Source organism: Podarcis pityusensis (assembly GCF_964106645.2).
Source record: "Podarcis pityusensis genome assembly, chromosome: 5".
Lineage (NCBI taxonomy): Eukaryota > Metazoa > Chordata > Lepidosauria > Squamata > Lacertidae > Podarcis > Podarcis pityusensis.
In genome coordinates, this window is record NC_138032.1 from 57,515,906 (window position 1) to 57,530,372 (window position 14,467).

The 14,467-nt window shown below is 38.5% G+C and overlaps 2 protein-coding genes across 7 annotated transcripts in view; one reads left to right on the forward strand and one right to left on the reverse strand.

Moving 5' to 3' along the window:
• The window catches only part of DOCK1 (dedicator of cytokinesis 1), a 362,659-nt gene that overhangs the window by 138,757 nt on the left and 209,435 nt on the right, over positions 1-14,467 (forward strand). The gene's annotated exons all lie outside the window — the stretch shown is intronic.
• The window catches only part of INSYN2A (inhibitory synaptic factor 2A), a 45,027-nt gene continuing 40,173 nt past the window's right edge, over positions 9,614-14,467 (reverse strand). For 2 of the 3 annotated variants that reach the window (XM_081005274.1, XM_081005273.1), the window contains one exon: positions 9,614-9,817. In XM_081005274.1, coding sequence (XP_080861400.1) covers positions 9,742-9,817 — 76 coding nt within the window. In that variant the 3' untranslated portion in view covers positions 9,614-9,741. The remainder of the gene's footprint in view (positions 9,818-14,467) is intronic. The other variant, XM_081005276.1, reaches the window with a different exon arrangement.

The window sequence follows — 14,467 nt, forward strand, 5'->3', positions numbered from 1 at the left end:
AAACACATTGTGTTTCTGACATTTCGTGGAATCATAGAATTGTGGAATTGGAAGAAACCCAGAGGGTCATCTAGTCCAACCCCCTGCAATGAAGGAACAATATCCTGATCCAGGATAAAATAGTTTAACCCTGTAGCTGCAGTCTGTTCTGATTTGGATCATAAAGTATGCTGCAACAACCTCTTGGATGGTTCACAATTACCTGTTGGGAATTACCTCTGAAACCATGATAGAGTAAGCTTGCAGCTAATGAGGGATAAATTAAGAAGTTCCATCTACTTGGGGTAAACAACTGGATGACAACCCTTGCCTAGCTGTTCTTAAGCTACCAACTTCACACACATGAAAGGGATCAGCACTGTAGGGTTCTGAATACATCATTTGAATGAATGAGCATCACAATCTGATTTATATGTATTTGAAAAAGACTGTCTTCTAAGCTTTGCACAAACTTATTGAAATAATGACCTCTTTGCTTATGCTTTGTCTCTATAAGGCAAAATCCTGGCTGCATATAACATAACTCAAACTTGAAGCTCAGCCAATTATAAAGATAAAGCTTGTCAAATTGGCACAGATCATCATGTTACTAAACAGAACTTTGAAACATAAAGATTGCAAGGGAGAAACAAATTCAAATCTGTTACTCATTTGAAGGTTTAAAATTGCCACATAAAAGTAAAGTTAAGCTCATAAAATATGCATCCTAAGTTGTAAGCAGTATGTGGAGTGGAAAGCCCTGCTGGCTGCCCTGCAGTTAAGGAAAAAAGATTCAGAAGAAATTATAGCTAAGAGATCAACATACATTAGTAAAATACATTTCAGATTTAATTTATAAAAACAAAGAGGCATGATTTCACGCTGTAGCAAAAGGGCAATTAGTAATGGTAATGCACAGCAATCTGGGCAAGGAGATACACACACACACAATTTTGGAACGGCAATTCTTGTGTAACACAAAGTAGGTTAATTATATAGCAAATTTCCTCACCTGTTCATGGATCCAAGAATGCAAAAGTAATGATGGAAAGGCAAAACAATCATAAACTTAAGCATGGCTCATAGCTAAGGGAAAAATTAATGTGGTTTAGAACCTCCCTCCCCCCACCCACCCACAAAAAATGGGAAAATATTACACAAGGTGACATATCCCTTTAAACCTAATGTATTTGTTCGCTCCTATCATTGCATATACATGTGAAAAAATAGGGCTGAGAATTCCTTGATGATAGAATCTGAGATACAGGAACAAGTAACCATTGTGATTTGTCACTCCATTGTGAGATCCCTGTACAAACTGAGTGTGGAAACTCGATCTAACAGTAATCCTATTTTACACGATACATTTCAGAGCTTCTAAATATAGGAGATACTTCGAATGATATTATAAATTAAATAACACAGGAATCTTTCGGCTGTATATGTAAAATTTAAAGAGAAAGTGTTGCTCATGTATTTTCGCCTGGATTCTAAGATACATCAACTTAAGGAGGTTTGTGGAAGAAACCTCCCTTCATCTCACTGCCCCCTCTCCATGCAAAGCATCCAGGTCCCCTCCTGGACAATATGGGGTAGCGTTCAGGGGGGTTGCTGGAGGAGAGAGGGATTGTCTAAATTTAGGATTGAACTCAAATGCTTTAACAAGGAAGTTCATGGAAAGTATGTTTCCTGTTGTTTTCTCCACTCCAGCAGCCCTGCTCCCAAGGCCCTTATTCAGAAGGGTTCCTGACCACCCAGAGAGGCTCTTTTATGAGGGAGACAGGGTGCATATGGCTTTAGGCAAAAGTAAGGAATGGGGAACTTATCTGTGGACTTTACAATAAAATTTGTTATGGTAATAGTAATGCGGTGTCAGATTGGAGCTTGGACTGGGTTTTGTTGATTTCTCTCCCCCCTCTGACTTCCAGTGTCCAATATATTGGACAGAATTGTGCCAAAGCAATGGCTGGAGCAATGGTACATTGCTTGTGTTTTTGCTTCTATTGAAATATTAGTACAAAAATATATGTCAGTTTAAATCTATGCAGCATAAAGTCTCTGGTTAACAGATGGAATATAGGACTAAGCGTAAGTTACTTAATGGTGAGATTCAAGGATCAGAAAGGACCCAAGTTAAAGAGTATGCATGCCACTAGAAGGGAGTTGAATATACTTGCATCAGGCTTAAAGAGCTTTTTTGTTGGTATGTTTGTTTACAAACCAGTATAGTTTGGCCAAGTGTTTTGCTGTTTAGTGGCCTGAGCTACTGAGTTGTTAAGGCTAGGACACCATGTTTGTGTTGGGTGCTGACAATTCAATATTCCCAATCAATTTCAGACCAGCAATTGTTATAGGGAGAGATATAGATAGCACATGTGAAGCATGGTGAATAGGCAAACTGCTTTTAAAAACCACTGACCATGCTCAATGGTTTTCTTCTTTTGTTGAACTACTTTGTTAGTGTTGCTATATATGATGTAGTAGTAGTAGTAGTAGTAATAATAATAATAATAATAATAATAATAATAATAGAAACCTATACATTGATTTGCCTCTTGAGCTGTGGGAAATCATGTACCAAATTTCCAGCTGGGCACATGGTTTTTTCCTGTGGGTAGATGGATATGCCTATACCGCTTAACCATTAACATTTCTAAGCAGCATGGATCTCTTCTTTCGGATCTCATGACAGGAAAATAAGCACATAGCTAGACTTGAATTATGCATCCATGGAATGACATGCTTACACACACAGCAGCTTTTTCAGGTGTCATAGTCCAAAATATCCAGTGAAAAAAGATGAATATGGGTAGGACAATTATAGATAGGACCAGTAATTGGCCCCTGAAACTGCCCTAAATCATCCTGTCCCAAAGTTCCTCCCAACATTTCACCTTCTAAATTATTTCACGCGCCACTGACTCTCACATTTGCAAGCTCTTCCTTGCTTGCCCAAATCTAAGCAAGCCACAGCTCCAACATCCACGCCCCTTTCTCACATGACATTGCTTAGCCTCCAAAATAACATTGCATACCAAATTAGAATCCTTTCCCTCAGTTCTGCCAACTAATCACCCCTTACCTGCAAGTGTGAAGGAAGATCCCTTTTAGTTTATCAATTCTGTATATCTATCTATCTATCTATCTATTATCCAACACATTATCATATTGATGTCCCTTGTAAGCCTCCTCTGTGCAGGCAAAGTTCTTATTATTTTGTCTGTTGATGTTCACATAATCCATATAATAAATGGGAGCAGCAGCAGCAGATCAACCCCTTACTTTTACCCTACTAATATACTGTTTTATCTGTAATGTGTCCGTGAGCTGAATATCATTCTGTTGCCTTTTAATTGTACTTGAAATAATGACACACTTTAAGCTGATCATATGGATGTAGCCTAACAACTCTTTGAGAATCATCTGTGCTACATTTTTAGAAGTGTCTCATATTTAGGGTAGATTGTAATCCAAGTCAAAGTTGATGAGATAAGCAACAGGAACAAACATACTTTGTGGGAGAATTTGGTCTGTTGTATATATACCCATGTATCTTTATAGTATCCTTTTTATCTTTTAAATTTTTCTTTAAGGGTTGTTCTCTGTGGTTTGCATTAACTAAGTTAAGCAGGCTTTGCTTCAAGAATTACTGTGTCATGCTTTGAGAACTTTAAACACTGATCCTCAAATCTCTTAGGCGTGTAGATGCCCTATTGAGACATAACTTAGTGGTGATTTTATATCATCTAATTAGCTTTCATCTACTAAGATCGTCTTAACTTTTTCATTTGCTGATCTGGACTTGAAGATTGTATTTCAGATTGTAATAATCTGTTTTTAGTTGAGTCAGAATTTAGCACCAGGAGAACCATAATACCTAGGGTAAAATTAAATTACTGTGTAAAGCAAATACATTTTTTTTTAATTCAGAGGAACAGAAAATAGCCAAATGAGACATTAGCATGGCTTTCATGAATATTTCTCAAGAACTTCTGTAGTCTGGTTTAATCAGGGGTTTTTGAGGGTTTTGTTTTTTTGTTTTTTTGTTTTGTTTTTGCTGCAGAAATTAATCAGTATGCTTTAGATACAAAATCTTTTCTGAACCTGAAATAGCCTTGAATGATCACTTAGAGTGCTTCTGACTTTCCAACAAAAGTGAATTCTGTTATGAATGCTTTAGACGGTTCTTCCATTAAGATAATTCATGGTAAGTGCCCAAGATCAGTGTACAAAATATTAAACAAAAGCTGTTTTTAACTGGGGTAGAAAGAGCAGTTCTACTAGGAAATAATCATAGAATGAATAAAATTTTCAGTTTTTGTTAAAAGTTACTTTGGACAGGCTAGGAATCGGATTAATACCTTTCCTGCATACAAATGTCATTACTTCTCAATAGTAAGTCATAATAAGGCAGAAATATGTGAGCTCCTGGCTCTATCTTGATAATGGTGATAATGTATAACTTTTTAGCTGTATTAATTTCATTTGGTGGTACTTCTGCTTTGCTGTTCTATAAAATATAACTGATTTTGAATGGAGGATATACTTGATCTTCTGTTTTGTGATCTTAATACTAATGGGATAGATTTTCTCAGCTTGAACATTTGTCGGCGCGAAACAAAAGAATAATTTTATTATATTCATTATATGAAAGCTTTAGGGGTTTTATCTGTTTTTTTTCTAATCAATACTTTGAATTGTCACTCCAGTGTATTATGAATTTTTAATGTTGCCATTTTTTCTCAGCTATGAAATAAATTTGTATTTTTTAAAGAATTCATTTAGTCACTAATGGGCTTGGGGCAACCTTAAATTATAAAGTTGAGGCTTGGTCATCTATTCTAGCTTGTGAGTCAGTGCATTTAACAGTATCTTCTCATAAGACAAATTACAGACAGATAATGCAAGATTTTGCTACTAACTAATGGAATATGTTTTATGTAGAAGTGTCTACTTACGATACATATATAGAGGGGGGGGGGGAGTAGACACTTCGACACTTCTATATATATGCATTGCATTGCATTATGTATATGCTATCATACTTTTCTGGATTTAGACCCCCCTACTTTATAGATACGCTGCTCTGGTTTGCCAGAAGCGGCTTAGTCATGCTGGCCACATGACCCAGAAGCTGTACGCAGGCTCCCTCAGCCAATAAAGCGAGATGAGCGCCGCAACCCCAGAGTCAGTCACGACTGGACCTAATGGTCAGGGGTCCCTTTACCTTTACCTTTTACTTTATAGATAGGAGTTGAATGTGTAAGATGTTAGACTTTGATCAGGGAGACACTTGGTTGGTTTATTGAATTTCTGTCACTCCCAAAGTAACTGAGGATAGCAAACAATAAGAGCAAAACCACGGGGTGTGTGTGTGTGGGTGTGTGTGAAATACATTTAAACAAAATTTAAAAATCAAGCTTCTTCACAGCTATATGATTTCATTGGTTGCCAGGAACAGTATATTTCAGCCATGCCTAGATGAACAAGAATCCAGGAATATCCTGGACTACAAATCTGTTCCTTAAATGAAGTGTAACCTTCTCTCCCCTAGGCTTGTTATTCATAGACAGCCAGTAATATCACTATATCACAGCTCATGCTATGGGAATGTCAGTAACTCGTTATCAGTTTCTACCAGTGAAATCAAATGAGCAGTGTAAACTGATACTGGGATCCATAAGGCTGCTTGGATTAACACAGTGTCATTGTTTTTAAAAAGTACTGAACAACTAACTCCCATATCCCATCACAAAATACTTTTGCATACCTCTCCTCACAATCTGAAGCCCACATAGGTTGGCAAAAAGTGTTCTATAGTGCTGAGTACTAGACAGTGTTCCTTGTGGAAGAGCAGGCTAGCTATCCTTGCTACCCTCCTGCCTTTTTCAGCAATTTAGTTGGGGACAGTGCTGGATTTACATATAAACTAAACAAGGTATAGCTTAGGGCCCCACTCTATTTGCCCCCCCCCCAAAAAAACCTGGATGTACATTTCCAAAAGATTAGATAAAAAACAAATAAAATAAAACCTACATACAGCAACAGTGTTTTGTGTTGTGTATGGACCTGTTAAGTCCACAAATTACCATATAGCATAGATTCAACACAAAGACAGTGACAATTTGTTATTGACAAAGGACAGCTGGGCATATAAAGGGCGCCATTACCTTCAGTAGCTTAGGGCCTCATCAAACCTAAATCAGGCCCTGGTTGGGGATATAAGACTATATGAAGCAGGAGCGCCAGGCAGGCTGGAGATTCTTGACTTAGACAGAACACTCAGCACAAGCCTCATTTCCATTATCTCTTTGGAAATATGCTTGAGGCTTTAGTTACCTGTGCTTTTGTGTCCACTTACTATTTTTCCTACAGTTTTTACCCCAAGTCAACCTTACACATTCTTAAGAAAAAGAAAAGAATATATTTTAAAGGATGTATTTGGGGAATCACCAGTGAGAATCCCACCCCCCTTTTTTGAGCAAGTTTTCCAATGTGGCATCAAGGGCACATATTTTTCTTTTTAAAAAATAAATCCTTGTTATATATGACAAACCAAATTCCCCGTACATAAAAACCAAGTAGCCAACTGCATACTACTTTGAAATCTGTCCAGAAAGTAGGAAGAAGAGCTTCGGTGTATATTAAAAATATTAGGCACTGATAAAGTTGGTCAAAATAATCAGGTATTTTGATGAACAGTAAAATAAAAGGAAAAAAAAACACAGGAAAAGAAGATTTAAGTTGCTTGAAATCTTCATCTTTCATGCCATGATGGTCTTTAATTAGACACCAGCTATTGTGCCATGGTACATTAACATTCTAAGAATGTCATATTGAGAAAAATTAATTACATTTAATAATTTCTACATTTCACTTTCTCAGTTGCTGTACTTGACATTAGAGGATGCAGTTGGGTAGTCAGGAGGGCAATGGATTTATTGCTGTAAGGCTGCTTTTTATGCTTCAGTTAAGGCCAGTTTAAAAGGGTTTCATTTATATGAGTTTTCTAAGCACATCCTACCTCTACCCTACGATTATGTTCCGGAGTTTATACACAGCCTCTTAAGCACATTATGAGTACCTCTTAAATAGCTGCCTTGGTTCAAAACAAAATATGCTTTAATCAGTGCAGATTTAGAAAATTGTTTCTTGTCTGTAAGTGGAGGTGCTGCTATCTCACATTCAGACTGGTTCTCCTCTTCATATGTTGAGGTGGTTTTGCCACATGAATGAACTTCCTTTGATTATGTGTTTATGACTCTCTCTGTGTGTGTTTGTGGTGTTGGGCACAGAGTGAGCGTGAGAGGCAATAGTCTCTGGAGAACAGTGCAGTGCTTTTCTCTGCTGCCTCTTACATTACAGTTGCCAGAAAGGAAAGCTCTCTCTTTCCAGCTCTTTGGATTTTATTATTGTCCTGATGGGAATAGGACAGTGAAGTTTATCCTTGTAAAAATATGGATGGAGTGAAAGGTGATGCAGTCTAAATAAGCAGGGACAGGAAAAAGAGGAGAAAGTTTTAGACAGCTGGCAGGGGAGACTGTTTCATGTCTACTCATCTTGGATGCACTGTTTACACGTTTAACACTTTATGTATGTTTGAGTCTAATGTTTGGATGTAGTGGATTGTATCATCAGTATAGAGAACAAGGGTATTTATATATGTATCCCAATGAGCTCAGACTCCCATGCTGGTAGATATGGTTCTGAGTGCTGACTGAAAAATATAACAACTACTATGGCTCCTGTTTCATTTCCCACCTACCCAAGCAACCTATTACAACACAATTGTGTCTAACATTAACCAAACAGCTGCTTCTGGAAAGCGTGATTTGCAGCAGGGAAATAGTAGGATGCGCAACTCTTTCTCCAATCTCTCCTTTATTCCAGAAACTCTAGGATAACACCCCTCCCCCCCCAAAAAAAAATGGTTCGACATTTTTTTAAGGTAGACCCTGGGGCCCTTACATGGGTGGAAATGTTTGGAAGAGGGGATTTAATGAAAAATAAGGAAAGAACAAGGTTTTCTAAAAAAAATTCTGGGACATTCTTCACCGCAGGGTGTGGTGTCCTGTTACCCTCCAGCTATTGTTGGACTCCAAGTCCCATTCTGCCCGAGCCATCATGGCCAGTGGTCAGGGATGATGGAAAATGCAAACTGAACTGTAGTATTAATGTATCTGATGTATAAGTTTCTACATATGTCCATGCTTCTTTATGAAGTTACTATTTTAGTTCCCCTTAATATGAAATAAGGTAAAAAGGTAAAGGACCCCTGACAGTTAAGTCCAGTTGTGAACGACTCTGGGGTTGCGGCGCTCATCTCGCTTTACTGGCTGAGGGAGCCGACCTTTGTCCGCAGATAGTTTTTCTGGGTCATGTGGCCAGCATGACTAAGCCACTTCTGGCGAAACCAGAGCAGCGTACGGAAATGCCGTTTACCTTCCCGCCAGAGCAGTACCTATTTATCTACTTGCACTTTGACGTGCTTTCGAACTGCTAGGTTGGCAGGAGCTGGGACCGAGCAACGGGAGCTCACCCCATCGCGGGGATTCGAACCGCCAACCTTCTGATCGGCAAGCCCAAGACTCAGTGGTTTACACCACAGTGCCACCTGCATCCCCATAAAGGTACAGAATGCCAAATATTAACTTTTAACAAAAATAGCTTTGAATAATGATGTAGCAAAAGCATATCTGATTTGCTGCTATTTTCACCTAAACATCATGTGCAATTGGAAAATTGGGAACAAAATCCACCTGAAGCTATTGAGCCCTTAAGAACTTCTGACGTTAGAGCCCCTGATTTCTTTAACAGCATACATTACAAAGGAGAATGAATGAGATAGCATTAGGCTTCCTGCATTTCAATTTGTGTTTGATATATTGTGCAAATAGACACCGTAAGACTTAAAATATGAAATGGTGGTCACTAATATAGCCTTTTGTGCTCTAAGCATCCCACAGTTATTCCCTGAGCTACTCAGTTGTTGCAGTCAGTTTCCTCCTACTGACCTAGTCCTCACTGTCATTGTTGCAAAGAATAGTGGCACATATTTTCCTCTGATGCAGTGCTGTATTATCTATGTAGCGTGCTAAAGCTATTAAAATTCTGCATTATTTTAAATTTAGTGTTTCAAATTTTAAAATTCATTTGCTTATAATTTATCTTGATTCTACTAGACCCCCCACAATGTCTCACCCTTTCAGTTTCTCAGTTTGAGTTCACTTAGCATTTTTAATGAATACATGTTAATTGATACCTGTGATATGTACCCATTGAAAATGTGTTTGAAGTAGAGACATGCATGTTACCATGTGTTCATCAAGTAGATATGATGTGGAAGTCTGTGATTGGCTGTCTTTCCATAAAGCAAAATGAGTTTGTCTACTTCTGATTCTAACACTTTTAATAGGTACATACAAGAAGTCTGGAACATGAAGCGCAAAGCACCCCTGAGATTTCACTGAGTATTGCTTTCAAGTTCATCAGCATTGCCCCTAAGCTCAACATTCTCATGATGCTGAAGTTTTCTGCGTGTGCCTGGTGCAAATACAGAACACACACCTGTCCTCGTCTCATTTCTCTTTTTATATCTGAAATACTTTATAAATTGGATTTTATAGTGCAATAAACATTAATTTCCTAGTCTTCTGTGCATTCGTGCTGAAATGGCAAATTAAAACATTGACTTGCTTTCGATCTTCCACTAGAGAATAAAATCATTTTTACCCAATTTAAAGGAACATGGCAATTATTAACCTACCTATAGATTATACATGCACTGTTCCTGCATGTGTCACAGTTAGATGTGTCTTGACCAGTCCGATATGAAAGCCTACAAAGATAAGAACATGAAATGATTAAAAGTGTTTGCTTATTTCTTGTTTGCTTTCGTTTTCTACAGCAATTAACACCTTATTTTCCCCAGTGGGTTGCTGGCCATACTTTTACACCTGTGCTTTGGAATATAAGGATGCCTATGAACTTTGATATTCAAGGGCAGACAGTTTAAGCAGATGGCTGTGGTTAAAATATGTAAAATGAACAGGATGTTCACCTATAATTTGCACATTATAGATTACCATACTTAGCAAAAACATAGTGGGTGACAAGTTCTGCCCTGAGTGATGTGCCTTGTCCACCCCCATCAGGCGAATATTCTAGTCGCCTGTGGTAGCCAACAGGAATGAAGACTATTACCATAACTAAATATTCAAAGTCATTATTCAGCAGCAGGGCTTTATTATGAGGAAAGGCATACAAATCACTCTCACTCTTATAATTTGCTTTCTAGCTCCTGGACACTGTTTCTGGAAATACGACATATAGCACCTGAACATTTGAAGGAACTGCCTTCCACGAGCTGTACGTGGCCTGTGGGCTGTCCATTTCTAATGTAATATAGTTAACTAATTGTTGTATATCTGTAATACAGGTGAAGCTTTGAGAAAGCTTAAGGCCAGATGCAGGTAGCTTTGCATACTGCAAAGCAAGTTGTTAAACATCCAAATTAGGTGCAAGTTTTTATCCCAAATTCTGTAAGTTTGGTTTTTTTAAAAAAGATTGTTAGCAAGTTTAAGAATTAATTTAGTAAGCCACTTGAAAATGAGGTGAGGTGTAGAATGCTGTGGTTTGGATATAAATATGTGTGCAAGGATGATCTAGTTTGAACTCTATATTTACCCTACCTTGCCTGCATATAAAATCCTGTGGAAAACTTCAGTGCTCCAGAAACAGCACTGGTGAGCTTGCTGTTGCTTATGTACTTATATGAATCTCAGTGCTATTCAGGCCACAGTCTATACATACCTGGGAGTAAGTCCCACTGAACCCAGTGGCAAATACTTCACAGTCAAAAAAGTGGGGAGCAGAGGATTGTATCACATGACACATTTAAGGTCCAGCAGCATGAACATAAGGAAATATGCTCAATATTCCTGGCTGCCAAGGCCATTTAGCGTACACTCAGCCTTATCATTTTTATTTTCCATTTCTGGGGTGCACTTCAAATCCAATCCATTCACCAGTGAACTGTGAAAGTGGTTCCATGAGCCGGGGTGTGTGTGTCTCTTTAAATAGTAGCCTCCACCCCAATGCACCGTGATCAGTTATCTGTTTTTTTATATCACAGTTATCAGTGTGCATAGCACTTTACAGAACACAAGAGGATAGGTCCCTGCCCTGGGGGAATTTGGAATCTAAAATTTATACTCTGGGAAAACAAGGGAAGGGGAGGCAGGGGTACATATGTAGTTCTTTTGAGTTACACATCATGTTAGTCATCTGCTTCAGCAAGTGAGATGAATTTCAAAAGCAGCTTGTGATATGAAATAAGGCTCAGCTTATAATACATGCCTTGCTTCAACTGAAGTAGCTCTTTGGATCCTAGCCAAAGTATACCTGCCAGCCTATCAATTATTGACTCCCAAATTATCCCAAATGCTCTCTGTGTGCTAATGTTTGAAACAAAGCAAAATAAGAAGGGGAGTTATTGTCTCTGTTTGGTTGGCTGCTGTAGGAAACAAAATGCTGGACTAGACAAACCTTTTCTCTGATCTAGCAGGGCTCTTCTTATGTCATTGTGAACTATAAACACAAATTTACATCTACCAACAAGCACAAAAGTGTCTGTCTATATATAATTTTTTATATTAGAGTGCATATTTTTATATATCTCATAGCACTCTTCTTCATCTGGTAGGTCAGGATTCACTAGTGGGTCACAGCCTGATCCAAGGTAAGGTGGGTCTCAACAGGAGCAATACCACCATGCAAATATATGGTAAAAGATTAATAAATGGGTCCCCAAATGTTTGTGCTAAAAGTGCACCCTAGGTCTGAAGATGTCCCAAATGTGTCACATATCATATTTGCTTCCTTAGAACGTTGGTTCTACTCATTGTTACCACTTAGAGGAACAGTCAGCTCTTTTAGGTCCAAACTGGACCAATTGCAGATTAGCTCCAATGGGGGATTTGCCCAATAGCAAATTGCAGCTTTAGAATAGGAATAAAACAAAGGAAGGAGGGACTGAATTTCCCCTTTGCATGCTGGGACTCCTGCATTTGGCTGCCCTTGCTCATGGATGCAATTTACAGTTTAAAAACTAGCACATGAAATGCAGAGATCATTTAATTCTACATATACTTTGGCCCTTAATCTGCCTTGTTCTTGAAAGAAGTGAAGAGCTTTTGGAAAAACCTATCTTGTCTGAGTCAAGGGTATGTTAGAAGATGGGAATATATATCATTATATTTCACCTCCTACTTTGTATTTCAGTAATAATATTTACAAACATGCTCACCACATATAAAGGTGTCAGATGGTATCAAGTAACATCCACATTTTGAACAGATAACAGTGACTTGTCTATATACAAAGATAACCCATAAACTGAAGTCTCTGATGTACATTAGTGCAGCAATTAGTTATTGTAAATATTTGCCATAATATATTTCTGCCCATTATAAAGTATAGCAAGTTTCAAGTAGTTCTGCCTGCCAAATCTTTGAGACAGTTTCCCGGTAAGTTTAACAGTTGTGTCCTGGGATACTGTCACCTCCAAATGAGGTCCGTTCACGCTGTCACTGTGAGAGAATGTGTTCCTATAGAGTCAGCCATATTTCTGCATTTCATCATTTAACCTTGAAGAATGCAACGTGAAGCCTTGTAATAGAGTGTGACTCAAATAGTTCATGAAAGCACCATTTCAGTCCCTCAAAATAATAACACTTCTTTTGTTTATTTGGGGGCGGGCAGTAGGCTCAAGCCTTCCCCTCCCTTTCATATAAATCTATGTGGGCCACTGCTGTGCATCACATTGAATTTAATATAATGAAATTCAAAGTGGGTCAGTCTCTGGCTACTAAATTTTGGAGCAATAACTAACCAATAACTGAACAGTGTTAATACATCCCTTCATAACTGGTCTTAGCCAAGTAGAAACGGTTGCCTTATACATTCCATTGGGCCCCTACCAATTCACCCCTGCCCTGTGCCAAATTAATTTAAACATGAATTACTTTGCTTTCAAGGGTTAGGCAGGTTGATGAGTTTAATGGCATAACTGTTATGCAAATTCTTTTTGACTGGCTTATACCCTCACAAGTACCTATCAGTTAGAATCCCTAGCTGAATTAGCTCTCAACTGTTCAGTGATTATTCTACTTCATGGACTGTGGCTAATAGCCCTTAGCCAGTCTGAGTGCAGGGATTAATAATATCCTAGTTATTATGTAAATGAAAGCTCCCTTATCCAATCGGATTCTGCTGAATTTCACAACTGAGTACATTTAGGGGTCAGTGACTCTAATATCCTTGGGCTGTGGTTTGCTTAGTTCCATTTCAGTATGCTAACAGTGAATGTGGCGATTTTTAAGTACAATTACAACTGCCACCTCTTTTATCTGGTTTGCAGTGGGCATGTAAAGCACAGCATTTCGACAATAAAATGTTTTGAGTGAAACTAGAATCTATGTAATTACACAGAGAAAAAAATTACTGGCTTGAAGGAAGTGTCACCACTCGGAATTCTCTCCCCCCCCATAGGACAACAGTGCCTGCTCTTTAGGAATACGAGAACGAGTCACTCTTACTGAGAGCCCCAGATACGTTGTTGTTGTTGTTGTTGTTGTTGTTGTTGTTGTTGTTGTTGTTGTATAAACAAAACTCTTCAGTGTCTGCTTTGCCATTCTGTTCAGTGGAGCAGCGATTTCTGTCTCTGTGTTTCTTTTCATATGCAGAACTACCCCACCACTAAAGTTTGTCCTGCAATTTGCATGTATGTGTACCTACACACACTTAGTACTGTAGGCATTGTATTCACTGTGGTTGAAAGGGTTACCTGGATTAATTTCAGCAGCTACTGCAGTGAACGATTGTCATGTGCTTTTAAAAGACTGATCTTTTAAAAAAATTATAGGTTTCAGGGGAATGCTGTGGACAGAGTGTATCTTGATTTCAGTAAGGCTTTTGAAAAAGTCCCCCTTGATGTTCTTGTGAGGAAGCTGGTAAAATGTGGGTTGAATGAGATAACAAGATTTGTAGACTGATTGAACCCAAAGAGTACTCAGTTATGGTTGCTCGTCATCCTGGGGGAAAGTGACAAGTGTGGTGCCACAGGGTTCTGTCCTGCACCTGTTGCTGCTCAATGTCTTTATAAATGACTTGGATAAAGGAATTCAGGGGATGCTCGTCAAATTTGCAGATGACACCAAACTGGGAGGGGTAGCTAATTCTGTTAAGACGACAGAATCAGAATTCAAAATGACCTTAACAGATTGGAGAACTGGGCGCAAGCTAACAAAATGAATTTCAACAGGGACAAATGTAAGGTTCTGCACTTAGGCAGGAAGAACCAGATACACAAATATAAAATGGGGGATACCTAGCTTACTAGCAGTACACGTGAAAAGGATCTAGGGGTCTTGGTGGACCACAAGCTTAACATGAGTCAACAGTGTGATGCAGCAGCAAAATAAATAAA